Here is a 27,622-nt window from a genome sequence, read left to right as displayed (position 1 = left end):
AAACAATCAAATTAAGCTATACTAAGAACAATAGCAACAAAAAAAAATGAGATCTTTCATATATAAACTATACAAACTTAAAAAAAAAAAAAACATGAGAAATAACTGACCCAATTCTTAAAGGAAGAAAGGCTATATGAACTGGAACAACAGAAGTGGAAAAAGAGATTTAAATCACTGTCGTGAATTAGAAAAAAAAAAAGTTACTGAAACGTGAAGTTCATGACCGACGATTGTTATTAAGAAATTAGATACTATAGAGAAAAAGAATTCACAGCTCGAGGTAACACATGAATTTAATGAAAACATACTCACACTGGTTTATTTAGAAGAAAATTGGAAATGTACTATGGCACAAAATATGATTTTTATTATTTTTTTAGAATTATGATATAATACCTATATGAATACAATCTTTAATAGTTCAAGTTTTCAATTAGTTATATCATAGATTAAGGGAGCCACAACTGTCACTTATATTGGCTAAGAATAATTTTTATTACATAAGCACCGAAAAGAGAAAATTTGAATAGTTTCATTAAGCCTACAGCTCTATATAGCAAATTAACATAATCATGATGAGAGAGCCCATGGGGAATGAATTGATTACCTAGTTAATTGACAACGAGAGAGAGAGAGAGAGAGAGAGAGAGAGAGAGAGAGAGAGAGAGAGAGAGAGAGAGAGAGAGAGAGAGAATCATTAGCTTCTTTGTTTTTCTCCTTTCCTCCTTAAAATGTCTATAGCAACAGTATACCTCTGCGCTATTCTGATAACAAAGCACAAATCACCTACTTCATTGAGGGCTACCCAGTCATCCCACCTCAAAGTAGAGTTTCTCATTGGATATTTAAATACCTCATTATTTCGTATGGATATGATATTATAAATACACAAAACTGAAAGGCATGTAAAATATGATAAAAAATATTTCAAATATGTGAAGCCATGATAAACAACTGTTTTTATAAAACTGAGAAGCAGTACACAACTAAACGTCGTTAACGCTCAATCAAGGTCAACAGTTCGCAGGATAAGAAGTGTCAAAGTGTTAATGTTTTCCTTTCGCCTCCTGAAGATTTTGCTGTTATTGTCACTACAACTTAGTGATCATGAGTCTTAAACTCATGCCAATATTATTGTTGTTATTTTGTGTGGCCTGTGTTACCGTTGTCCAAGGGTTCAAGGAGAAGAAACGGTTTTCATATGAGAAAGGTAAGCTCTAGGGGTTGCCCTAATCCCTTAGTAGGCCAAGTCAACTTGCACTGTAAATATTTACCTGTGCACTTGCGGCAGTAAACATGAACTTCTCACAGTCCCCCTAACATAGTATAGGGGGTGTATGTATAATAGTGGCCACCTGTACGTATGGTGACGGCCGACTAAGAATACGTAGTGTAAGGGGTGTCGCAGGGGAACGTTAGCCCTCCCGTTAGGTATGTATGCAAGGACGCAGCTTGTAGGTTAGGTTAGGTGGGGAAGTTTGGGGAGCCTTTGCATACCAGCGGCCAGTTTTTTCCTGTATGAAAAATGGACACCAACTAACATAAACTCACCCCCCCAACCTAACCTAAAACCTGTGGCCTTACCTACTTACCTAGCTGAGGGGGCTAACGCTTAGTCAGCCGTCATCATACATACAGGTGTCCGCGATCATACATACACCCCAAGTTTAGGTTGGTGTCCAATTTCTATGCATGCGGGAGGAACTGACCGCTGATATAGAAAGGCTCATAGTATAGAATGTATAGTTGTTATTGGTAAATACAGTAATTGGTGCTGTGATTTTTACCTAGATACATGAACCTTATATTTTTCCAATTTCCTTATAAAACAGTGCAGGACAGGGAAGACAGGAATTCATATAAACTAATTGAATAGATCTTTGAAAGTTACACTATTTTGAATCCTAAATACTAGATGGAAACTTCTATTAACGAAGTTATAGATTTTAATAAAAGATTCCCAAAATTCTTATTTTTATTATCATGTTGATAATGAAAGGTTACGGTAGAAGTTTGTGTTTGGTATATGTAATTTGGTAATGGGAAATGGAAACCAACTCCATGTTCGTATAGAGGTTGGAGCGCAAAGACACAACTCATATCTTTGTTAAGTTTGTATAACTGAACTAAGAGATAAATTAGATAAATGATATAACGCCAAGATACTAGCTCAAGGGGCTACGGGCGTAACGAAACCTGTTCTTCTTGGCACAACAGGATAATGGTAAATCGTAAGTGAAGCAAAAACCAACAGAATTAAGTGATAAATTAGATAAATAAAATAACACCAAAATACTAGCCCAGGGGGCTAACAGGTGTAGAGAATCATGCTCGGCTGTCCAGGAAATAGGAACAATGAGTGTTTTTCTGTGAGCTATAGCAGAACATAAACCAATAAACAATTAATCATGATTTAGTGTACCAACAAACACGTCAATACGCTCAATTAAGTAAGGAGGTATTTGTAGTATGATCAACGTAGCTACGAACGACTCCATAGAAAATGGGATTGAAATATGCTTGTTGAAGACCTGGCAAACAAAACCCTAAATATGGTTTTGATAGTGTTTCATCACTATTACTGGGTTTTGATTACTGTAACTATCTTTTGAATTACCTTGACTGGTTTGTAATGTTGATGACTGGCGGAAACAACAAAATGAACCCATTTTGTTAATTTCTCTATTGATTTCTCTAACTGTAAGATGAGATGTTTAATTCTCAAAAGAGAGTATGTTAAGTATGAATAAATATATCAAGTATAATTTTTTAGAAGATAATTTATATATACAATGAGATTGGTGTACTGTGTTTTAGGGTGCTTTGAACATTATTGATGACAATACCTAGCGTAAAGCCATGGCTTTTGAGTTATGGTAGTCGACCCACCATAATTCAAAAATTTTTGTATTTTTGCCAGAGTTTATTACCAAATTCATTCAAAGCACCACAAAATACACATGCTAACAGTCTTGTTTTTTACAAACCTTATATTGCACTCTTCTATAAATACACCATTTTACTTACTTGCTGTATTGTGTTATTTCCATGAATATTAGGGTATACAACCCATTCATGAGTTTTCCTACTACCGCCATATAAAAAGAATTATGGAGGATTCCAGCGGGTAACTGGGTGGGGAAACATCGAAGAAGAGTGGTTTACAGCAATAGTAATTGTCAGAAATGCTTAATACTGTAATGAAAAGATAACTAGTTAGACAAATCAATGGTTCATGTAAATGGCTTGACATTGAAGTACTACAGTATCATAATTGCCTATGATTCGTATGTAATATCTCAAATGGTTTTTGCTCCGCTGAGGCTTGCTTCTCCCACAAATAAACATTATCTTACTGTTCCTCTGTTCTGACAAGCAGTACATGGATGAGATGCGCATGCCAATGATGTGGCTCGTTATATTGATGGTATTTTTAACTTTCAGATGAGCAACAGTATACTGAATGGAGAGTGATTTCAACATGATTAATTACTGAAATAGATGAGATTACACTAAATATCCAAATAGATTGTACTTTCCTTCTGATGTTTCTTTTGATGGTAGTCATACTAAAACTGAACGAGAGGGTGGAAAAAAAGGCTGTTGTAAAGCAATATCCGGAAACTTGTGCATAAATATTGAAAGCTCTTAATTGATTAAAACACCCAGATAATAATTACACCATAGAAAAAACATAACAGCTGACAAAAAGACAAAAGTGAATGCAAACAGTGTATCTGCAGTAACTCATAATCAGTCTTCCAAAAGTAAACAATGGCCTTAGACAAAGAAATAGTGCTCACAAATCGGTCAATCAATATGTAAGTTATTATGTCCTGCCCTCAATAATCATAATGTACAGAGAAAAAGGCTAAACTAGCCAGCACTTTTCCATTTCTTATAGTGCATTTCAGTTTCCCTAGAAATGAATGTATCGTACAGTATATTAACCACACATTTAGGGCTCATAAGCGTTAGTTGTTCTGCTGATCAGATAGGTGCTGAATTCCTTTTATTTGTTAAATAGGGTGCGGTGGAATGGTATGCTATGTATCATAACTCCTTCATCCACCGTGCGGTATCCCTCAGGAGCTCTGGTCTTTCAAAGGAGAGTGCAGCCAAGCCTTCGTAGTCAGGCAGGGTATCTGTTTTGAGTTTGAGGAAGGTCCCAGTCTTCTTCAAATCTCAGCCATGACCACCAGCAGCTTCTTCCACCAAAATGGGTTGGACCCTACTCCACCCATTCTAGCCCCTCCCAGGCTCAGTCCAGGAGAAGGGGTGTTAGGAGGAGGAAGAAAGGACAGCATAGAGGTATGTCTCTTACTATCAGGAGGAGGATGCCTTGCCTTGTACATACCTCTCATATCAGAATCCATTCTAGACCTTCCTACCAGGTTCCATCTTTGGATATGTGACAGAAGTGGAACAATCTTAGATTTTAACTCTGAAAGGCTTTTACGACTTTTTCCCATCCTTTTCTGTTGGCTCTTTGTGTATCGCCTTCGAGACTTCTCTTGGCCGAACCAGCACTTTTCAGAAAGCGTTCAGCTGGAACATCTAATCCAAACTCTTCCTCCAGAAAGGAAGACTAAAATACATGCTTTTTATTGACTCAAGGGTCTTGTAGTGCATGAAAATGCCTCTTTCGTTCCCCGAGTGTTCACACGAGTGTCAAGCTTGGGCTGCTTGGAGTGATGACTTTTCTAAGAGTCTCTTCCGGATGAGATCAAGACTACGCCTCTCTCTTATTACAATCTGAGGATGATTGAGAAGAGTCTGATCTCATGCCCAGTCAAAAGATGAAAGGACGGGGAATGCTATTCAACTGTGAGTTTTTCATTGTACTTGTATAAGCAAATTCAGAGGTAGCATATTTATTCCTGATCAGGAGGGACTGCTGAACCACTCTTAGTAGCAAGAATTAACCGGTGGTAAGGGTATAAGATGAGAGTTAGTTTACTCTTCTCTTTTACCAATTCCTATTTTCTTCTTCAAACACATTTTTTAAAATGAGGAAGCAGCAGTAGTCTCAAAGGAGGTTTCTTACTTTAAGCTCCTTGGGACTTATAGCGTGCCCTCATATATGGAAAAGAGTGACTGATCTCATTCCGTAGGCCCAGCAAACAAGAGATTTTTCACCCACTTTCCTCATTTCTGCTGTTAAATAGCAGGAGCATCCTTGCTCTATACATAGCAGCTCTCCTCTGCCATGTGGGGGTAACAGCTCACCTATCAAACAGAGAATTTGTCCATTGTGTTGCAGGTGAGTGGTCAGATAAAGGTAGGGATTATGCTGCCCTTGTAAGCCACCCTCCTTCCCTGGGTTGGAGTGATGGAACTCTCCCAGTGACTGTTCCCCTTGGATTCAGTGAAGTGATACTTATACCAGCAGCAGGAAACATTCCCTCTAGGGATTGTGTACCTGCACCCTGCAGGTAGAGAGAGATGGTTTCATCAACCTCCTTGATCCTTTCCATGGGACGCAATTGAGGTGGCCTCAAGTCTAGTGGCGTTTCGTTCTGCTAGGTCTCGGGTAGGTCCTGAGAGAGAGAAAGAGAGAGACTCTGTGTTGAGGGTTGCAGAAAAAATCTTTGTCTATAGTACTTTTCAACAGATCAAGGACTTCCTTGCCTTTCTCTGCTAAAGAAGTTTCTCGGTAGAGTTTGGTTCTCTCCTCCTCGAGGTAAGGGTCCATGCTTGAAGAAAGCTTCGAGCAGTCTAGCCTACTTTGGGACTTACGTCCCTGGGTGGGATAGCTCTTCTTCTCAGGGGACTGATATGCACACTTCTGGCTAACCTGAGGAGGGCATCATATGGATTGTTCCCCAGAGACTTGCTATCTAGTATGAATTGTCAAGAGGGTAGAGAAAATTTTAGGCTCTTCTTTGTGTCAAATCTTTGAGGGATGGGAGTTGTGTTTGCTTCAACGTCATGCAGACTTTGTTCCGGAAACCCAGTACCAGTCTGTCTTGAAGGCTAATTTGAGACCTTTTCACTCTTATCTCTCAGATGTAAGTTGACATACAGATGCTTGGTGAAATATGAGGGACATGCTGTTCTACTTTAAGAGGACTCCGTACCTCATGCTCAGTTGTTGCAGTGTTCTTATTAGCCCCAGCAGGAACAAGAAGGAAATGTCCAGACACTGTTCCTTCTAATTTGGTGATGCTTCTTGCTTATGGATGCACTTTTTGTCTGTGGAGAACTTTACCATCTCAAGGAAGAATGCACAAGCCTAGCCCTGTGAGTAGCCATCCAAATTATTGTCAGTTTACTTGGAGCTGAAGGTTTTGCACCACCTTTTCCTCTCTCTACCTTACAAACATTGCTCCCAGATCTTTGAACTCCTTTCCCTGGGTCCTGGAGTGGCTGTTACACAGGAATAGGGGATGCAGCAACCACAATTGTTACACGCTATTTGGATGTCTAATGCTGGTGGGTTATGGAACAGAGCACTTTTCTTGCTGACTACTGTATATCTGTGAAGAAACAACTCCTCCATCCTCCTTGCAGGGGGGAAGGTGTGCCTGGTTTCACTCTAACGACTTCATTTCTTTATTATGGGGATAGATTTGCTCTGTCATAGTACTGGCTACCTTTCAATCAGTACCAGCCAATACCGTAACAGCAGCTTCCAAGTTTTAATGACTAGTTGCTACGAAGTTGTCTTAGTCACCTTCCTTGTTTTTGTAAGAGATCTGGAGGGATGACAAGTCCATGGAAGAAATGAAACTTCCAGTTAGGTTCAGGGGAATTTCCTCCCCCAATGAGCAAGTATCCCTATTTTAAAGGGTGAAATGTTTTTATACACATAGGAACAAATGATAAATTTTTAAAGTAATTTTTATTTTTCATAGCTATACAAACCTTGGTCCTTTAAATTACATTCCCATCTCAACCACCTCTCAGTCCCAGGCCTAAGGATAGAAGTGGCTATTCAGTAACAGACAGGTGGGCCACATGTAAACAGCTACCTAGTTATCGATTCAACAGCTGTTCGAGTTTCAGGTCAAGGTCGCTCATGAATGGCAAAAGCAAGGGACAGGACTATGCTCTAGAGACTAACCATATACAGAATACATATGATCAATACCCATGTCCCCTCTCTATCAAGCTAGGATGAGGAAGGGCTAAACAATGGCTGCTGAGAACTAAGCAGGTAGACCTTTAGGTTCCCGCAATACCGTCATCCTTAGCTCACAAGGACGGTGAGGTTGTAGACTCTAGTGGAAACTATCGAACTTGAGCAGGTCTCAAACTCCAGTCTAGTAGATTGTCAGAAGGGACGTTTCCAGTAGGTTACCACAACCACTGAAGACGTATCCATATATTAAAGGACTCGTGTTTACATAGCTTGGAAAAATACAATTGTTCCGTAACCGAAATACAAACCACGCTATTTACATTGGGTTTACCTTTTAGCGTAGCTGAAATGGCGAGCCATTAGAATTTAACGAGGGTGTATTACCCCCGCGCTAGTTAGCAGGGGGGTAGGGGAGTGGTAGCTAGCTACCCCTCCCCCCCTCACACACCGGTGAACTGCTTCACTTTCACTTTTGGCTCAGACATGGACATTCGTCTCTGTCTTTGTCCTCGCTTGGCAGCCATTGTTTGTTTTGTCTTTACTTAATCACTTACTTTTCTTTTACTCAATTTATATGTAAACATTTTTTCGTGTTTATGTATATATTTGAGTATAGAAATCAGTAAGTTTCCTTTTCAGAGTGTGTGCTTGTGTGTGTAGTGTACGATATCTCCGTGGAGCCCTCGGCAGTTAGGCCACCATGGTGTAATTTCATGGGTCGCGATCGAGTTTGACTTCGGTCTTTCTCTCTCTATCTCTTTGAGGTCGTTCACCCTTTTACTATGTTACGTCTGAGTAGCTTCCTTCCCGTGTGGGTGGGGTTGCTACGCCGTACGTTTTGTCTCAATTAGTTTATGAATCTAATCGTATTTGTTGATTTTTCAGCTTTGTAGAACGATTTCTTTCGGGGTTTTCGTTCTTTCTTTAGTGTTCATTCATTTTTAAATTACATAAATACATAGTTACATAATTATAATTGTTATAATTCTGTGTTGGTTACAGCTCTCCTTCCGTGAGTGTAAGTGGTTGTGAGGGCACGTGCCTGTTGTGTAATTCTTGTGTTCCTTTCCCTCGGGATTCCTCTTCGGAGCCTTCCCGGGGGAATGAATGTTAACTAATGATTTTTGTTTTTATTTTTCACAGTTACCGATCTAGTTCGTTTCTGTAATGTGACATCGGAGTGAGCTGTCTTGTTGAGGCCTGGGGATTCGGCTGTTGCTGCCTCCCCTATAGATCTTCGTCAGGGGCGTGTCTTCTTCTCCTGGAAGTACTCCCGTGACGATTGACAGCTATCCAGTTCATTTTAGAACACTCGGGAGGCTCGCCCCCTTGGGTGGGTAACTTTCCTTCCGAGGGAAGTTTTCCTGTCCAGGCTTGAGTTTTTCCCCTTTGGGGGGTTCTTCTCTTTCCTTTTTTTCGTGCGACTATGCTCTTGGTGCTGAGCGGTCGCACCTGCAGTTACGCTCAAGGGGCTGGGCAACTGCAGGAGCCCCTTTTCGGAGGATTGCTCTTTTTAGGTCATTGGCTGACCCGTCTCTTCTACGAAGTGTTTCTCTTTCGTTCGCGAGAGAGTACACTCATAGAGACTCCTCTTCGGAGGACTCTTCTGCTGTTGTTGCTGTTGGCCGCCTTCGCTGTAAGGCTCATCGTCCGCTACGTCGTAAGGGCCTCCCATCTCCCTACGAGGGTGCTAAGAGGCGCCTTTTTGAATCTCCGTATGCAGCCTGCAGCTCCTTCTTCTTGACCTTCTGCCCCTGGTGCAGATGGACAGCAGTCTGACTTCGTCTTCCGACGGACAACGGTCTTCCGACGGACAACGATCTTCTGACGGACATCGGTCTTCCGACGTACAACGGTCCCTTCGGGGCAAAGGGTTGCCTCCCACGGGGGTGCTTCCCTTGCGTGTCAGGGTTCCCCTGCGCGCCCTTCTGCAGTGTTCTCTCCTGCTCAGTGTTACGCACAGGCGCTCTCCTGCTCAGTGTTAGCGCACAGGCGCTCTCCTGCTCATCAGCGTTTTCCTGATCGCTAGCACTCCCCTGTTCGCCAGCTCTCTCCTGTTCGTCAGCGCTCTCCTGATGATCGTCGCTGCTGTTCCTGTTGGTTCCTGTTACGCGCCCACGTTCGCCCGCGCAATCTAGAATTTCGGTTCAGGTCTTGGACAAGGACTCTTCATCTACGCACAGGATTCCACGCGTTGCCTTCTGCTCGCCAGCGATCGCCAGCTCGCCAGCGACCACAGACGCGTCAACGTTCGCCTGCTCGTCAGCGATCTCCTGCGCGTCAACGATCGCCATCGATCTGCCACGCGTGTCAGGTCCCCTGGACACCATCAGTAGCGATCTAGCGCTCGCCTGCTGTGGATCACGATCTCCGGTAGCTGAGTCTTGCCGTAGATCTTCCTCCTGCTCCCCAGTGTTCACCTTTACTTCTGTCCTTCTGTGCGCCAGCTTTCTTCTATCGCCAGCACACATCTGCGCGCCCTTTCCTGCCACGCACCAATGGGCGCCAACGGTTTTTACTGACCGTCCAGGATCGCCTGATTGACAGCTCGCTTCAGCGCTCACCTTCCTGATGCACCTGCGCGCCTTCTGTTTAGCGCGATGCGCGCTAACCATCCCTAGTCTCTTACGCGTTAGCGATCGCCCACGCGCCCGCGCGATTCTTCGTCTGCGCGCTAGCGTTTTGTTACGGGCCATCGCTCGCCAAAACGCGCCATCGCTCGTCAACGCGCCATCGCTCGTCAACGCGCCATCGCCCGCCTACGCGCCATAGGTCTCCCGACCGCCTGCGCTCACCCGCGCGCCCACGTGCCTGCGCGACCACACGCCCACGTGTCCGCGTGACCGCACGCCCACATGACCGGGCGCGTACGCGCACATGCGCTCCAATGTTCGCCCGCGCCCGAACCAACGGTATTCCGTCGCGCGAACCGTCGGTGTTCCGTCGCGCGAACCGACGGTGTTCCGTCGCGCGAACCGACGGTGTTCCGTCGCGCGAACCGACGGTGTTCCGTCGCGCGAACCGACGGTGTTCCGTCGCGCGAACCGACGGTGTTCCGTCGCGCGAACCGACGGTGTTCCGTCGCGCGAACCGACGGTGTTCCGTCGCGCGAACCGACGGTGTTCCGTCGCGCGAACCGACGGTGTTCCGTCGCGCGAACCGACGGTGTTCCGTCGCGCGAACCGACGGTGTTCCGTCGCGCGAACCGACGGTGTTCCGTCGCGCGAACCGACGGTGTTCCGTCGCGCGAACCGACGGTGTTCCGTCGCGCGAACGTCGCCTCGATTCCTGCAGTATCCATTGCTCGCCTACGGGTCATCGCTCGCCTGTGAACTTTCGGATTCCGACCACCAGCTCTCGCCCTTACCACGCTCGCCCTCGTTCTGCGCTCCCTCGCGCACTTTCGTCTGCGTGCCCGCGCATGGGCACTTCCACGTTCGGCCACGCGCGAACCATTGATTTACTTTCGCGCGAGTGCCAGGGCGATTGCGACCGCGTTTCCCGTCGGGGTTTTGCAACATGGCCAGCCTGGCGAGTCTTCTGGAGTGTATTTTCAGAACACGGTCTTCACCCCGTAAATGCAGAGCATGGCACATGCAAGAGCAGGAAGAATCTTCAGGGAGGTCTGAGCAACATTCTTCTTTCCAGAACCTGGGTTAGCCCTTCCTCGTCATTCCCTGGAAGGGTCTTGCCAGGGAGCTTTCCGTTCGAGATTTCTCTGTCGGTCAAGGGGTGACTGGTTTACCCCTTCCTCTTCTCCATCTCGTGGAAGGGGCTTACCAGGCCCTTTCCCTCCTCGGTTGCGACCAGAGGTTTTGTACAAGGAAGCTCCAGGAAGTTCATGGGTACTTTCCTCCTCTCGGGCTCAAGCACCTTGGCGTTTCGTCGCCAAGTTTCGAACTTGCGGGCAAGCTCGAGGTTGGACCATCTAGACGCAGTGACTGAGGGCTTCCTCTCGGGTGTCTCATCCGTGGATGTCGACAAGCTCAGACACACTTCCATCCTTGGGAAGAGCTTGTTTGTGCCCAAGGACAGAGACATGGGCAGCGGTTGTGCGGAGGAAGTCGACTTCCGTTTTCACTCCTCCAAGGCGCTTTCTTCCAGACCCTGCAGGCCTCCAGCGCCTCTTCTTTCAGCCTCGTCGGCCTAAGTTATCGGACCGGCTACGGCAGCTAAGACAAGGTGTCCAATAGCAGTCCCCTCCTGTCAGGAACAGGTAGCACGGGAGGCTCTCCCGGGGGGGCATAATCCTAGAGGGAGCGGCAGAGTTCACAAACTCTAGGATTGGCAACCCCCCCTTGCAGGTCTCACGCTGGGAGGATGCCTGAGGTTACTCATCCGGATAACAGCTTCCCGATGCCGATTCCTGCACGATCTCCGTGATCAGCCAAGGATATCGCGCCTCGCTCTTACCATCTCTCCGTCTCTGTCAGCGAATTCAGTGTCAATGAACCTCTATGCCTTGGGGTCGGCAAGAGTTTTGCCCGTTTGGGCAGAATGATCCATGCCTTAGGAGAAGGTCCTCCATAGGGTCGTCGACGGCTTCACCCCCCGGCTTCTTCAGTCGATACTTTCTCGTAGGAAAGCATCTGAGACGGGAATTCCGTAGTCGACCTCTCAGCTCTGATCAAGTTTGTCGAACAAACTTTGTCCAGCGTGGAACAGCAGAATCGATCAGACTGGTAACGAGGCGGCAGGACTCCTTAGGCACTGGATCGGAAGGACGGGTACTTTCAGTTTCCATTCCATCCATCTTCCAGGAAGCTCTTGGAATTCAGCCTAGACTTAAGATGCGGTGTGGCGATCTCGCCGCGGCATCGCAGGTTTTTCCCCAGAAAACTCTCCCTGCTTTCCTCATGGCCGCTCAGGAGCAGGCTTCTGCCTCCTTCGCCTTTTGGAGGTCTGGTCAACTCCGGTAGGCTCGGGTTCGACCTTCTTCAACGCCGGGACAAGCTTCCGGATCCTTACCATGAGTGAGGGATCATGGTACTGTAATTTGCTAGGAGCCTTCTCTACTTCTGCCTCAACATCTGGTGTATCTAGCCATGATATTGAGTCAACGGCCTTACCACGTTGGAAACACCGCTTCTCGTCCGTCCAGCGAGGTTAAGCAACGTCGGGTCTGGTTGGTACTTGGATGGGTGACCGCCTGGGGACGCCAGATGCTGTTGCCTCCTCCTCCGAGCCTTCCCTTCAGTTGACTGTGGCAAGGCTGGGGAGAGTCGCAGTACCTGTTCTCAGTCAAGCAGAGCTTTCAGCCCTACCTTGGAATGTTTCCTAGGTCTCTTTTTCTCATTGACCCGTCTAAAGTCCCGAACGGACGCCTCAGGATAAGTTCCCTGTGGGGCGGCCCAAGTTCCGGTGGTATCAAAGCAATGATTAACCGGACTTTCTGGCCCCTATGGGACCAGCGGAACGTTTAGACCTGCAATGGGTGTTGACCTATGGAACCTCTTGATGGGAGTGGATAGTCTCGTCCTTTCCCCACATATTTGATGCTGTTCTCGGACTCGTCAAAGAGAGGGGGGGGAGGGGGCATGTTCCGGTTCAGGCCTATGGTCAGGACCTGAAGGATACCTCTCCATCATTCAGGCAGGCTTAGGGGCCGTAGTCTGGCCCCTCTACAGATCCTACAGCTCCTGCCGAGTCGCTCCGTGCGCGACGACTTCATGATACTGGCGTATTCCAACCAGCAAGGGACGCATTTTCATACCTTCGCATCTTGCAGTAGAGATACTGAGATGATTTGAGATCCTCTCAATACCACTATTGGCTCGCTCATTCCGGGCAGAGGAATGTTCTCTCCGACTATCTGAGCAGAGCCTCGCAGATAGAGTGTACCTGGGGGTCTTTGGCCTTTAGTAACCAGCAAGTCCTGGCCTGGGGGACCTGATCGCGACAACTTGGAACTCTAAGCTTCCGCTGTTCTTCCCCCCAGTCTCAGACCCCAAGACTCTTTGGCAAGATGCATTCCGGTGATGGTGGGACAACATCGACGCCTGCGTCTTCCCACCATTGTTGTCTGTTGAGAAGGGGTCTCAACAAGACTAGGTTGTCTGTCAACCTTTCGATGGCCCTGAGAGCTCCACTGGGACTATACGTGGAACGGTTTCCGGACCCTCTGCTTCCCCTGACGGAACTCCCGGGAGAGCTTCTCCCACGGCACAGGCTACTCAAACAACCACACTACAACATCTTTCACGAGCCGTGGCATCGCTTCGGCTTCACGCCTGGAAACACTACGCCTCCTCCTCAAGAAGAGACAACCCGCTACAGTCGCGGGGCGGAGGTCGCGTCATCTGCGATAGTCATCCGCAGGGGTCTACCAGGCGAAGCAGAGAGTCTTCTGTGGTTGGTGTCGTGGGAGAGATACCTCTTCCCTTGAGGCCTCTTCTCCAGCAATAACGAACTTATTGCTTTTCGGCGGGAGGAAACTCCTTTCCGCTCTCGGCAGTGAAGCCTGTCGCTCAGCCTTTCCCTGGCCTTCAGGCTGAAAGGAATAAACTTTTTCCTTCCCGCTGGACCTTTCGTCGCTCATGCGAAGCTGCGAACGTCCCTGCCCCCAGTCGGAGTGAGACCTCCTCCATGGAGCATGGTTCGGACTTTTTAGTCCCTTAAGAGATCCTCTCAAGAACCATTACGTCAGGCCTCTGATCGTATTCCGTCTTGGGGGACGGTGCTCCTGCTCACTCTGGCCTCGGCCAGTGTGTAAGCAATCTTCTTGGTCTCGTACGACTCCGCCCTTTCTAAGGAATAGGGGAAGGCAACATTCAGGTTCGCTCCTGAGTTGTTTGCTAGACTCAGAATCTTGGGGTCCCGGCCCTTCGGTCCAATTCCTTCAAGATTTCGAGTCTCCATTCTGTATCAGATGACCCAAACCTTCTCCTTCTAGCCAGTAAAGGAATCGAGGGGTTATCTTTGGGAACAGCTGCAGTTTGTCCTCATGTGCAGCCAGGTTGGGAGCACAAGAAGGACACGGGGGAGAGTCACCAGTATACCTCTTCAGCTCGGACTCAAGGACATTCATCTCGACCTGAATCCAGACCCTCCCCCGTCACGTCGCCCTACAGCACGATGTCGGAGACATCGCAACGTCCCTCGCCTTCGAGTAGTACTACTCTGTGACGCAGGTGCTACAAGCTGGAGTCTGGAAGCGTCTAATGACTTTCGCAGCCCACTTCCTGCAGGACGTGACCCACAGGAGTATCGATACGTTTCTATCGCTCTGTGGTGGCTACACAACAGCTGGTCTAACCTCAGGCTCCTTTTTGGACAGGTAGCAGAAGGTTGAGGGCATTGTTATCAGGTTTTAGTCTGCATGAACGAAAGAAGTATGTCTGGCCCTTACTTCTTTCTTCATCGTCCCCTCTACTGGGAAGCAGCATCCTGGTCTCTGCATAGCTGACCTCAAACCTCTGCAGGTAAACCATGCTTCCTTGTGTTCCGAGTATTGAGTCAATACTGTCGCGTCCCCCATACCCTTACGAGGTGGTATTGGGAACGTCCTAACCCAGAGTTCCTTCAGGAACTCCAGGTCAACTGCCTAGGACGGGTCACACTTCTTCCTTCACACACAAGCTTATGTAAGCCACACGTTTCCTTGCGGAGCAAGGAACTTGTGAGGTGCAGGGACTCCTTTTCTCGAGTGTGACTCACTCGGATTCTGAGTCCCCGGGTAAAGCCAAAGCCAGTATGGCTGGGGACTTTCCACCCTTCCTAAGGGGTAAGTCACCCAATGTAAATAGCGTGGTTTGTATTTCGGTTACGGAACAAATGACAAATTCGGAGATAATTTGTATTTTTCCTAACCATACAAACCTTAGCTATTTACACATATTTGCCCGCCAGCCCTGTCCCCCAAGACAAGTCCTACCTCTAAGTGAAGTGAAGCAGTTCACCGGTGTGTGAGGGGGGGAGGGGTAGCTAGCTACCACTCCCCTACCCCCCTGCTAACTAGCACGGGGGTAATACACCCTCGTTATATTCTAATGGCTCGCCATTTCAGCTATGCTAAAAGGTAAACCCAATGTAAATAGCTAAGGTTTGTATGGTTAGGAAAAATACAAATTATCTCCGAATTTGTCATATTACTTAAGACTTTTATTTTTATTTTAAATTAAAAAATCTTACACTTCTGAGATACAAGCAATGTAACCTAAAGGTATCAATATGATAAATTTTATTAAAATTTTGTAGGTAAACTGAATTGTAAGTATAATGTTAATTTTCTGTATCAGCAAGAGAGGATTTTATCACTGGGATTTTTTCCTTTCAGGAGTTGTGAAAACGTTGTCCCATTGTCCAGGTCATTACTGTGGACGCACAGAGCTTGAGAATGGGTCTTGGTCTGCGTGTGGGGCATGTGAGCGTGGACTGCGGCGCAATGAGTCTAGTGCCTGTGTTCAATGCAATGACAAGCCAGAGTTCTACGACAAGTTATATCTTGGTTTTATGGGATTACTTCCTCTAACATTTCACTTGGGATGCATTGATGCTGCAGCAATGAGACGAACGTATGTTTATATTATATGCCATGTTTCTGTGAATTTAACAATCCTGTATCCTTTGGTAGATTTTGGATTGAAACTGTTAAGTTGATCATGCTTTTACCAGGTTGATATAACAAAATGATACATTGTCCATGCTTTTACCAGGTTAACACAACAAAATTTCATTTGTTTAGAGATATTCATTCTTTGATTGATGCTCAGTATCCTATGTCTGGTTTAGGAGACATTGTATTGAGGTGAAATACTTTGTGCTATGTTTTGGTGTTGAATAGTAGCATTGTTTTTATATAGAAAATTTGCTTGAACTACAGAAAGATTCACATCTGGTAGATGCATTTCCAAGTACAGTACTGTATTACAGTAGTTTTGGTTTCATAAAGTTTTGGGTTGACAATGTTCTTACTTCTTTATCATAAAGAATTGATTTAAGGTTTTATATTTCCAAAGATTTAAAGTAGAAAACATAACTGATGAGTTTTAGGAAGATATTGAATGCGCATTAGACTGGTAAATTACTTCCTAAGTACTGCAATACAAATGTTAATTTTTTTTTAAGATCTATTAATGGGAAATCACCAGTTATGAGAGAGTTGATGAGTAATGAGAGTGATGCATATTCAGTTCCTCTTTTTCAAGTGATTGAATGTGATATTAATTTTTAGTATGCTAGTTCACGTTCCCAAACTGTTAGGTATTAATGGACATAATTAAATCACTCATTTGAATGCGCTAAAATTAAAATCTCACGTTACAGGTTTACGAGAGAGGTGATGGCACTTTATGCTTCAGCAGTTATAGAAGTTTTAGTAGCTGCTGTAGTAACACTATTAGTTACAGAACCTGTGGGCTCATTCAGCATCCGTTCATGCAAAGTTCGGAAGTTAGCAGATTGGTATCCGCTCTTGCATAATCCTAACCCTAACTATGAAGGCCCACTACACTGTACACAAGAAGCTGTGTATCCCTTGTAAGTGTGATTTAAAATGTTATAATTCTTAAAAAGAAAGTAAAACTAGAAATTTTATTGCAAAAATTTGTCAGTTTTAAAGGTTTGAATCGGTAAATTTTGACGCCTTAATTGTATTTAAATGATATACTGTACAGTATTTAAGAATAAAGGATATACTATTGAATTGTTCCTAAATGTATTGCACACTTCGACCTTTTTTAGGAGTAGGACTTCAGTGAGGGTGGAATGTCTTAAGCTTTTAACAAAGTAAACACTGCTGGCTGCCAAGTGGTGTTTAGCTCTGCCCACTCAACAGGCAGTGCTACCTTCACATTGACTTCTACCACCGTAGTGGTGTACTGATGTACTCTTCCCTGCGTCCTGTTTTGGTCAAATACAAGGTTTTTCTTTTTCTGTTCAGATTGCTTGTCTCTTTACTTGAGCTTGGATGATGTCGGCTCCTTAGACAGACATGCATCTGTGCCCTGGTAAACCTACTTGCTGTTGCAGCTAGTACTTGAGCAACACAAATGTGGACCCTCAGTATCTTTGTAGCTTCTATAAGGGTTATGACCGATTGGAGGCTTCCCTATGTGCTTAGTGTAGGAAGTAGTCTCCTGTGCCATGGGTTTAGCTCTCAAAGACGAGGAAGAAGACAAAGAAGGATTCGTATGCATCGGACTTGGCATTGCCCAAGTAAATGCCTAAGAAACTCATCCCTCTGCTGAGTTCCCTCCTTGTTCTTAGGGAGTTCCTGGAACAAGACGGGAGTACTGTACAGTATTCCCTTCCTTTAGCGGAGATAATAACCCTTTGCTTCTCTCACAAGGCACTTCCACTGTTGTGACTGATGTTGATGACTCCTGCACGGATTTGGACTTTGGTGTACTGTGCCTTTCCCTTGATATAGATGGTGTCCCTTCTCTATAGTGGTTCTACAAATCACTAGAGTTCATAAGTCTTCTCTTCACGTGGTCGCCCTTGCTGCTGTTCCATCTATGGAGGAGGGATGTGGGTTGTATCCGTGACTGCCACTATGGAAGAACTGCCTTTGCCTGCTGCAGATAGTTCGCTTCTACCTGAGAAACCCTCAAGCATTGATATTGGAGAAATGCAAGTGGTCATCTTCCCCTGTACCTTTGGCTGTTCTTGCTCATTCTTCCTTGTCTTCAGAGTCTGTAAAGGAGCTGCCTGCTGCCATTAAAAAGAAGAAAAAGAGGTCACTGAGGCACAGCACGACCAGTCAAGGACGCCTCCTGACTTCTCTGCATGGTTTCATGGGAGGATCAGCGATGTACCCCCCAGGTACAAGACCCTGGCCTAGGACTCATGCCCAGGCTTCCAGTGCCTAATCTCGCCCGAGATTTGACACTACCATTTTTGGTCAAGATGCAAGACCTTTCCCTTGTCCATTTCCTGTCTAGGGATGTTCTCAGGACTCCTCTGTGACCCCTTATCCATGCGCACAAACTGCCCTGATGAGTATGCGTAAAGAAGGCTGCTCTTCGTTCCCGGTCTCCATGAGACGATCTTCCTTCGGCACGAGCACAATGATCTTCATAATATAAAGGTCCATGAGCACAATCATCTAGGTGCCTACGATTGCCTTTGGACCTGTCTCCACCAAACGCATGGTCTCTGAAAGTTATACTTTCATCCCCATGAGACGCAGCATGCGCACAAACACCTCCGCACCTACACAAATCTCCATGCGCACAAGAGCTGGAACGAACACAATCACTTTTTGACTAAATATCCATGATCCCTGACACTTGAACACCTAGTCAACAGCTAATTGTTAGGTTTACGTTCACCGAAAGCAAAGGCTCCTCGCACTCAATCACATACTCAGACTTAATGAAATGACCCATTTCAAGATATATCTAAAGACTGGTTTGTCTCGCTCAAAGGCTATTAGCCTTAAATCACTTCCTCGAAAGTCTCATAGTAGGAGATGCAAGAGTGTGAGGAAGCCTGAACTGCCAGTACCCTGCGAACCCATTTCACTCAAAGTCCAATTGTCTGTCCCTTCACAGTCTCATCGTAAACTTAAGCAACGAGACCATCCAACTCACTGAGACCGGTTTGCCTCTCAGGAGGGTGTATCCTCTGTTCTAGACCGAGCAGTATCTAGAAATATTTACTGGCAGAGAGATCCCATTTCTGATAAGAGTTGCCAAAATCCTGTTGCGAGAAGGAACAAGGAAAGGTGACTCCAGATGCTAGCTCTCAACTCTCATTCGAGCAGAAAAAGCTTTCTTCATGCTGGGGAAGTTCCCACAAGAGCCCTTCTTCGTCTAAGAATAGACACTATGAGAACCATCCCTATGTTCGTTCAGTGTCTCATGCTCCCTTTTGCCCTTCAGATCTAAAACACTGAGTGCCACTGTGACTTCAGAGAGCAAGAGAGCCAAAGGCAGCTCAACCTTAGATCAACGACCACTCTATTTGTGGAGTACCGACTGAGCTCCGTTTTTAATCTGGTTATGAGTCGCTCCAAATGGAAGGGCCAATGGAGCTTCTGTAGTGGTTATGACCAATTGGAGGCTTTCTTCAGAAACTTGCAGATCCTAGATGTAATGACACTTCCCGGAGAAAGACATGGAGAACACCGCTGACAAGTGGAACAAAGAGAGTCGCAACTCCCTGATCCACAGAGCTGTGACCTTTATGGTCCATGGCCCTCATAGATCATCTGCCTCCAGAGCCTCTTCATCTCAATCCTGCAAATCAGTGCTAAAGAAGCTGATGGTAAAGCTCATATTGAGATCTGTGGCTACAGAACCTTTCACCTTCAAGAAAGGTGGGGACCATGCTTCCCAGTTTCACTCCCAACCTTGCTAGGAATGGAGGTAGAGGTAGAAGAGGAGGAAGGGGCTGATAAGATTGGAGATCTCCTCCTCCAGCTGCCATGAGTGGGTGATGCCTATCAGGCCAATGGACAACATGGCAGTGGCACAGTGCAGAGAAGTCCTACGGGCTGGATACTGCCTGCTTTCACTAGCTCTTGTCCTCTCCTTAGTCTCTCTCTGATGGCATACCTAACATACCCTTCAGAATTGCAAAATACTCTTGTCCTTGCTTTGGAGATGAAAGTAATGTTAGAAAAGAATGTGCTGGAAGTCGTTCAGGAATTTCTTGGCTTCTACAGTTGACTGTTCCTGGCAGAGAAGTCTACCAGTGGATGGTCTTGGTTTCTACAGTTGGAATGAGACCAGTCGTTGATCTCTTTCCTCAGAAAAAGTTTTTTCAACAAACTCTGTTCAAGACGAAACCGAAAGCCCAGTATGTGCAGCCTTTAGGAAGGATGACTTCATGCTTTCCGTCAGCATCAACAACGCACTTTTCCAAATATAAACTAAGTACCACTGCTTCATCCTCAAGGGAGACATGTTCCTGTTCAAAATCCCATACTTTGGACTATGGACCGCTTCCTAAATGTTCATGACAGACTCAGCTTGGGCCCACTTGAACAGGATTCGCTTGCCGTGATATCTCGATGATTGGTTGGTATCCTGTTATTATCAAGGAGACAGTTGCTGCAGGATTGAGACAAACTTCACCTTTTGCCATGATCTAAGGATCGTGATCAATTGGTTAAAGTTAAGCCTCATGCCCAAGAGACTGATGGAATCCCTGGGAATGCTGATAGATGATGGCATCAACGGAATCAGAGGGGCAGCGTAACCATTTCAGGTTGTTCAACAACTTCAAGCTCGGCAGTAGCAACAACTAGGACAGCTCTCATCGCTTGAAAAGCTCGTGCCTCACTGGCTCCTCAACCAGAGATTGCTTCGGTGGTGTCTTAAAGCGACACTGGTCAGCAGCCACTGACTTTCCGCAACTTCTAGTTCCGTTGGAACAAGAGGTGATAGAGTGATAGACTATCTACAATGGTGGCAGTATGATGAGAACCTCAACTGTGTGGCACACACCTGAGTACCCATATTGCACTAGTTATAGGGACCTCAAGGATGTGCATTTCCAAATACCAATCCACCAGTCAGGCAGAAAGTACTATTTGTATTAATTGTTTAATTCTTTTGATACTGTTTGTTTATACTGTACCGATATAACTTTTCCTTATTGGAAAATTTTCCATTAATGTAGATTCTTTTCTTTCCCACCGTTATCCCTACATTAAGGAGTCTAATGCATCAGGAATGGTTTATAATTTGGCAGAGGATTTTTACGATCGCTTGCCCTTGCAGTCATCAGCCACAGTTATTGGCGCTGGACCTAACCTCTGACTAAACAGTCCAACTACAAGACAGGAGTGTCCACAGTTATTGGGAGTGGGTATAGCTTTTTGCTAAAAAGCACAACTACAAGACACCAGCTGTCCTTTTAGTGTATAGTGGTGTAGTATTCTTACACCCCTACCACAAGATGATTTCCCTTAAAGTATATATTCAGCTGTAAATAAAAAAAAAAAAAAATTTTATGCAAATACTTTTGAATGTGAATTTTTTACATTTCATAAACACCTATGTACATTAATTTAATTATACAGTACAATATCAAGCTCTTCATTCCCTGTAATTGAATGAGGGACTTTGGGGAATGAGAATTATTTGTCCACGTTGATGAGTGTCCCTTATTTCCTAGAAAAGCAACATCATCATCTTAAGTAAATGATTTATCTCCATATGATATATTGAATCTACTCGAGTATAGCAATTACGTATATTTTTTAAACATGATATTTATCTCAGATTTGAATAATTTTGTTTGGGCATTATGAATTTTATTTGAGAGAAAACACTCAAAAAGTATTATTTGTTCCACAGGTACTCAATGGTATTTGTGTTTTATACTCTCTGTCTGCTTGTGATGCTACTGGTACGACCTTTATTATCATCGAAGTTATTACCAGGGAGAGGAAAATCTGCGATTTACTCAGCACTATACTTTTTTCCTGCACTGATCGTGACACATGCTGTTGGAGCTGGTCTCATTTGTAAGTTAATGTTTATTTTCACCAATTTTTCAGTCTGTGCATTCTTAGTGTAGATCAAGTATGGTAGTAACATGTCTGTTTGAGGGATCTGCTCTAGGATGAATTAGGAAAAGAGTAGTACCAAAAAATATGTTTGTCAAATGCCTGACTAATTGTTCTGATAATTTATTGATTTTGAAACTGCTGATCATTACAGTAATATGAAAACAATAATAAATACAAATATTTTTTTATCTATGAAAATAAAGTTTTATTAAATAAATATAAATGAAGTTGATAAATCTGACACTGATATGACAAATAGATTCATGAGGAAGCTGTTTCATGGTTGAATTGCACCTAGTGTATTCCAACTTTGAATATTTTATGAAGATTATGTTTATTTTAATGAAACTTACCTGGTATTCATCCTGCTTAAATCATCAGAGCCACTGGGTCTCTGGCCTTTAATTAAAAATACAGATAATTTTTCCTTCTCTTTTCCCCTACCCTCTGAAACATAGTTGTTCTGATAGATGGTGCCATAGGGAGAATATTAACCATATGCACATTTATAACCAGTACATTATGGAATCCTGTTTGCTGATCCCTGTGGACAAACCTTTCTAGCTTGACCTAAATTAGTATTTTAAAATACTGGTAATTTGGTACAGAATTTGAACAGGAGTAAAACATGACTATCTGGTTTTGAATGTGGATATTTGCTAAGTTGTTTGAACAATAATATAATATGGCAGAATAGGTGGCACCTGGTAAGACTGGAACCTCTGCTCATTTTGCTATCACAGACTGCATAGTCACTTTGGTATGTAGGCGAGTAAGCATCATGGTTTGGTAGGACACTGATAGCAGGATTTCCCAATTTTGTGAAACTAATTTTCATTTGTTCCTTTACAAATACAAACCTTTGTTCTTTACATAGGAGTATGATTTCAACAAAGCTGGAACACAGCTGTTAAAAATTTTAAATGAGGTCTCAATCGACTAGATGTTACCAGTCAGCAGCAGGAAGCACCGACCCCTTTGGGTCCACCTTAGCACTCGGGAAGAACCTATCAGTGGTTCAGGTATCAAAGCAGGAATCTGGTAATGCCAAATTTCCTCTACTTACCATGACCTGCAGGACCTTTGGTACCTTTACCCTTAGTCTTGCGGTGGTTTCTCGACTGATAATGTAGCCAGCTTAGCTCCCTTATCTGACAAAAAGCATCCCATCTAAGATAGCGGTTTCAACATATGCCTAGAATGAAAGGTAGAATGGCTGGCTTTCAACTCTTCTTTCTTCCTCTCTTGAGGGTGCAGCAGTAATGGCTGTTATTGGCTGGACTGGATGTCAGATGCAGCCGAGTTTCATAACTGAGCAACCTTTCTTTACAGACAGAATTTGTTAAAAAGTATTTCCCCCATCCTATTAGATGAGGGGAGGCTGGATAGATTGGATTTAATTTTATTTCTCATAATAGCTTCTGATACATTTTGATAACATTTCCTGTATGAGGATATAGGTTCTCCTGTGACAGTGTATCATTTATTCTTGGTACTGTCTGAACCTAATTCCTGTAGCATTCCTATACACAGGCTGTTGGGAGGTTTGTAGGTTGGTAGGAGGTATCTAATTTGCTCTTATACAGGATTAGGTGCTCTGATAATTCCCAAGAAAGTTGAACCAGCCAGAAATTTTGGCTATATGGAATTCAACCCTCCTAAGGACAAGTCTGCTATTAAAGGATAATGGGTTTTCATTCTTATAATTGCAAAATTTTGAAAGTGATTTGTGTTTTTCTTCAACTATGTACAGTACCAAAGTGACCATAGGAATGTGAAATTTGGTGTTCCTCCAGATAGTGTTCTTGGCCCATTATTTTTCATACTATATACACATGACATGTGGTTTGGCTTAGAAAACAAGCTTGTTACATGTGTAGATGATGCTATTCTATTTGCATCAATTCCATCTCCTGAATGTAGATCTGGGGTAGCTGCATCCCTTAATAGAGATCAGCTAAAATTATTGCATGGTGCAAAATATGGGGCATGAAGTTGAATCCTAACAAAACTCATAAATATAATTGTAAGTAGGTCAAGGACAGTTGCTCCTCAACATCTGGATCTCAGAATTGATAATGTTTCTTTAAGGGGGCTGGCCGGCTAATGCCATTTTTTAAAGACAGGACTTTGACATTCATACCACTTAATAAGGTGACTTAGGACATCTCCAAACTGCATAGGATTTTTTGCCTCTGACCTTTGGTTTTGCGACGCCAGGGCAATTTATCCTTAAAATTAGTATTTTCAAATTCTATTTCCTCCCTTGATAATTGATATTAAGACCTGGGATTACTACCCTATATAGACCTGATGTAGATTTTTTCTAAAAGTCATCTTTTTGCTAGATATGAATTTTTTTATTATGGTAAAAATATAAACCTTATAAATCAGGGAAAAAGATAAAAATGAAAAAAAATATTGGAAAAAGGGCTCTATTTTATTATTTTATAATGTCTTTCTAAGTTATATACCAAATTTTAATGCTATATCTTTAAAACTAAGGGAGAAGATAGAATTTGAAGGTCAATAAGTATAGTTTTGAGATATGGGCATTCAAAGTTTTCCTTTGTATTTTTACAAAGACATTATTATTAAATCATGATTATTATAAATTTTATGTTCTTTTTCGATATTAATAAACCAAAACCATGGCATTTATCATATTTGAAACATAAATGAAGATCCCTTTGCTCAATCTTGCTTCTTTAGGCTCCTAGTCACTCCATCTACAATTCTCTCTCTCTCTCTCTCTCTCTCTCTCTCTCTCTCTCTCTCTCTCTCTCTCTCTCTCTCTCTCTCTCTCTCTCTCATTAGAGCCAATTTTCCTCTTCCTTATGTTAGCAAAATGTTGAAATATTCTTTTCCTCTTTGGCATGATAAAATTCTTGCTGAAGCCAAGAAAAACAGATGTAAAAACGAACGAATGTCAGAGGTCAAACTCAAACATGTACTTTCCCTGAGGTTTGTGCCAGCACTGAAGGCTGAAGGGTGTAATACTTCATCTTGTGACTCATGGAATCTATACAGATGCCATTTCTCATATTCTTTTTTATATTAAAAAGTAATAATAATCAAAATTTACGATAACAGAAGAAACACTGCATTTTCTTGTGGGGGTCATTGTTTTTGGCTCATTGAGTTACTTTTACTAATCACCTTGTAACTATGAAAGTAAGAGGAATTTTGACAAAATATTTTGTATATGTATTCTCCATTGCCATACAAAGTTCAGTAAGTTTTTTCAGGATTTTGTGTTTTTCGTCATATACCCCCATATACTGTATTGGCATACCTGCCAGTCCCTTTAACGCTTTATGTCTTAAAATTTTAGGTGTGATTCTTGACAGCAAATTTACTTTTGAGAAGCATTAAGTCTGTATCATCTTCAATTGCACAAAAAATTGGCTTATTTAGAAAATCTTTTAAAGATTTATGGTGATCAATCTATTTCTTTTGTTTCTACCTTGTTTTGAATACTGTTCTCCTGTCTATCCTTCAACTGCTGATTCTCATCTTAATTTGTTGGAGATGAACTTATGGTCTATTACCTTTCTTATTCCTGATCCAGATATTAATCTCTGGCACCGTCGTTCAATTAGTTTATTATGCACGCCGCATAAGATTTTTCATAATTATGATCATCCTCTACATTCAGATCTTCGTGGACAGTACCATCTTGTTCCTAATAATAGGTATGCAGTTGATTCTAATAGTCAGGCCTTCTCCATCCTGAAGCTCAATGCTACACAGTATTCTAGAATTTTTATTCTAGTTGTGACCAAGTTGTGGAATGATCTTCCTAATCGGGTAGTTGGATTAGTAGAACTTCAAAAGTTCAAACTTGTTTTTATGTTGAACAGGGTGACATAAGTATCTTTTATAGTTTATATATAAGAGATATGTGTTAATGTTGTTACTGTTCTTAAAATATTTTATTTCAATTGTTCATTTCTTCTCATATAGTTTATTTATTTCCTTTTCTCACTTGGCTATTTTTCCCTTTTGGAGACCTTGGCTTATAGCATCCTACTTTTCCAACTAGGGTTGTAGCATAGCTAATAACAACAACAACACAAATTACTCTTAAAGATTTGGGATCTTTTAATTCGAGTTTGGGAAGCTGGTGGCTTCAATGATTTATGCATGATGAATGCCAGGTAAGTATTGAAATGATAGATTTTATGGTTAAAGTTCTGTTTTGTAACTTTGCTCTTTTATCTTTGCCTGGGGATTTACAGTCTGAACATCAATAAACACCTCTTCGATGTTTTGATTTCATCAACTGTAATTGAAAGGCTGTGCTTAAATGTTTGATACATTATGTAATATTTAAGATCATTGTGAAATGAGAGGGTCTTGCAAAGCTATGGATATCCATAGCTCAATATTTATGATTTGTTCTCACTTTACAAGATTCATTACAATGAATATGGTTGTTTATTATAGTTGTCATGTATATGCAGTACTGAATTCTGCATTTGTATGTATCCTACTTATATTCAATAATTTTTGTTAATGTTATTCATTGTTAAAATTCAATGCTTTTCTAATAATTTGGAAGCTTAAATCATATCAACCCTTTGTTACTGAGTAGTATTGATGAGTTGTACTGTAAAGGTACGGTAGTGGTTTGGCTATAATACTCGGTCTTGTTTCATTTTAAAGCAGATTATATATATTTTACTGTTGCGTACTAGGATACAACTAAACAAAAATCATATAAATTGAAGTGATGAAATTCACACATCATTGCATACCGAGTAATTCAGGGGTTGGATTTTGGATGACTTTGTGAGTGGTTCTTAAATAAACCAAAGGATTAATTTGACCTTTTAACATTCTGGCACCTTTGTTCGTTGAGTTTGTATCTTTTCAGATTATTCATTTCCGTACATGGTTATCATCCTGTCCGTCATTTCAAATGCTGCTCATTTTGCCTTCCAGTTGGATCAGGTGAGATATGAATTGGATTCTTTCTAATATATATTTTGTTATATTGTGCAAAGTATTTAAATATTGTTTAATAGTTTTTCATTGATTTAGGATTTGAAAATGATCATGTCATTGTTATTTTGATAGACAAGTTGGTGAGCTGTTTTGTTAATTATATGATGCTAACATAGGTCTATTTTTCATTTTGATCAATATCTTTTTATGGTTCCATTCAACTTTCAGACCATGTCCGCTTTGCTTGAGGGATGTGTTCGGGATGTCCGAAACCTTGTCATATTGCTGGGTCACTGGGGCTTGCATGCGTACGGAATCATAGCCATAACGCAACTCAAGGAAGGCGTTTTACATGGCTCACTTTGTGCGTTGGTTCCTCTGCCGGCATTGTTCTACATCCTCACCTCAAAATTTACTGATCCCTCCCGTATAAACAACTGAAAGGTTTTATGTTTAATATGGTGGTAAGTTTTACAGTCATTTATAGCAAAGCACATTTTGCTGGAAAATTGTTTTAGGTAAATCAAGCTCCCATTAGTGATATCAAGGAAGTTTGTTTGCTAAAATGACAGTAAATGGTTTGTTACACAAATGATTGTTTTAGCTTAAACGGTTCATTGTACATACCATGCATACACTGTACAGTATACACAGTAATGTGTATTAAAAGAGTTCAGGTATTAGCTATAGTTATCGCCCAGTTTCTGTGATACTGTATATATGAAATCATGATTGTTACATAGATTAAAGCATTATTAGGAATCTAAAAATAAATAAAATATATTTTTGTTTAAAAAGTGTGTAGAAAGGTATGGGAATTATATTCCAGAACATTTAAGGAAAGCAGAGTGAATAAAAAGAGAAGGTGATATCTTATATTGTACTTATGTGTTTGCTCTTCTCATGACCCATAATGTAAAGTGATTGAAAGTATAGGTTAATTTATTGGAATATCTTTTCGTTTTGGGATTGGTTGTACTTTTAGCTTGTTTTTTAACCTTGAGAGATTTAAATGTTTTCCTAGTTAGCTAAGCATATCGTAAAATTTAAGGTTTTAGAGGCAATCAGAATTTTTAATTTTATATTCCTTGCATCTTGTGTCTCTAAATGTTAGTTGCACA

At 42.7% G+C, this 27,622-nt stretch overlaps 1 protein-coding gene and 1 pseudogene across 1 annotated transcript; both read left to right on the top strand.

The window, feature by feature from the left end:
• The first annotated feature begins 1,003 nt into the window (after positions 1-1,003).
• Positions 1,004-27,384, top strand: LOC137627808 (JNK1/MAPK8-associated membrane protein). The gene is made up of 6 exons (XM_068359173.1): positions 1,004-1,213; positions 15,363-15,600; positions 16,352-16,564; positions 21,337-21,506; positions 26,431-26,507; positions 26,730-27,384. The coding sequence occupies exons 1-6, from the start codon at positions 1,111-1,113 to the stop codon at positions 26,940-26,942; spliced, it is 1,014 nt and encodes a 337-aa protein (XP_068215274.1). The 5' UTR covers positions 1,004-1,110; the 3' UTR covers positions 26,943-27,384.
• Positions 12,143-12,261, top strand: LOC137627935 (5S ribosomal RNA; annotated as a pseudogene).
• Positions 27,385-27,622: the final 238 nt, after the last annotated feature.

This window comes from Palaemon carinicauda, chromosome 35 (genome assembly GCF_036898095.1).
Source record: "Palaemon carinicauda isolate YSFRI2023 chromosome 35, ASM3689809v2, whole genome shotgun sequence".
Classification (NCBI taxonomy): domain Eukaryota; kingdom Metazoa; phylum Arthropoda; class Malacostraca; order Decapoda; family Palaemonidae; genus Palaemon; species Palaemon carinicauda.
The sequence above is the reverse complement of the archived record's forward strand: the minus strand, read 5'-3'. Positions and strand labels throughout refer to the sequence as shown.

Coding starts and splice junctions, on each gene's coding strand:
- LOC137627808 (XM_068359173.1), top strand. CDS start 1,111: ATGAGTCTTAAACTCATGCCAATATTATTGTTGTTATTTTGTGTGGCC. Junction 16,565..21,336: donor CAAGAAGCTGTGTATCCCTT/GTAAGTGTGATT, acceptor TTTGTTCCACAG/GTACTCAATGGTATTTGTGT. Junction 21,507..26,430: donor TGTTGGAGCTGGTCTCATTT/GTAAGTTAATGT, acceptor GTATCTTTTCAG/ATTATTCATTTCCGTACATG.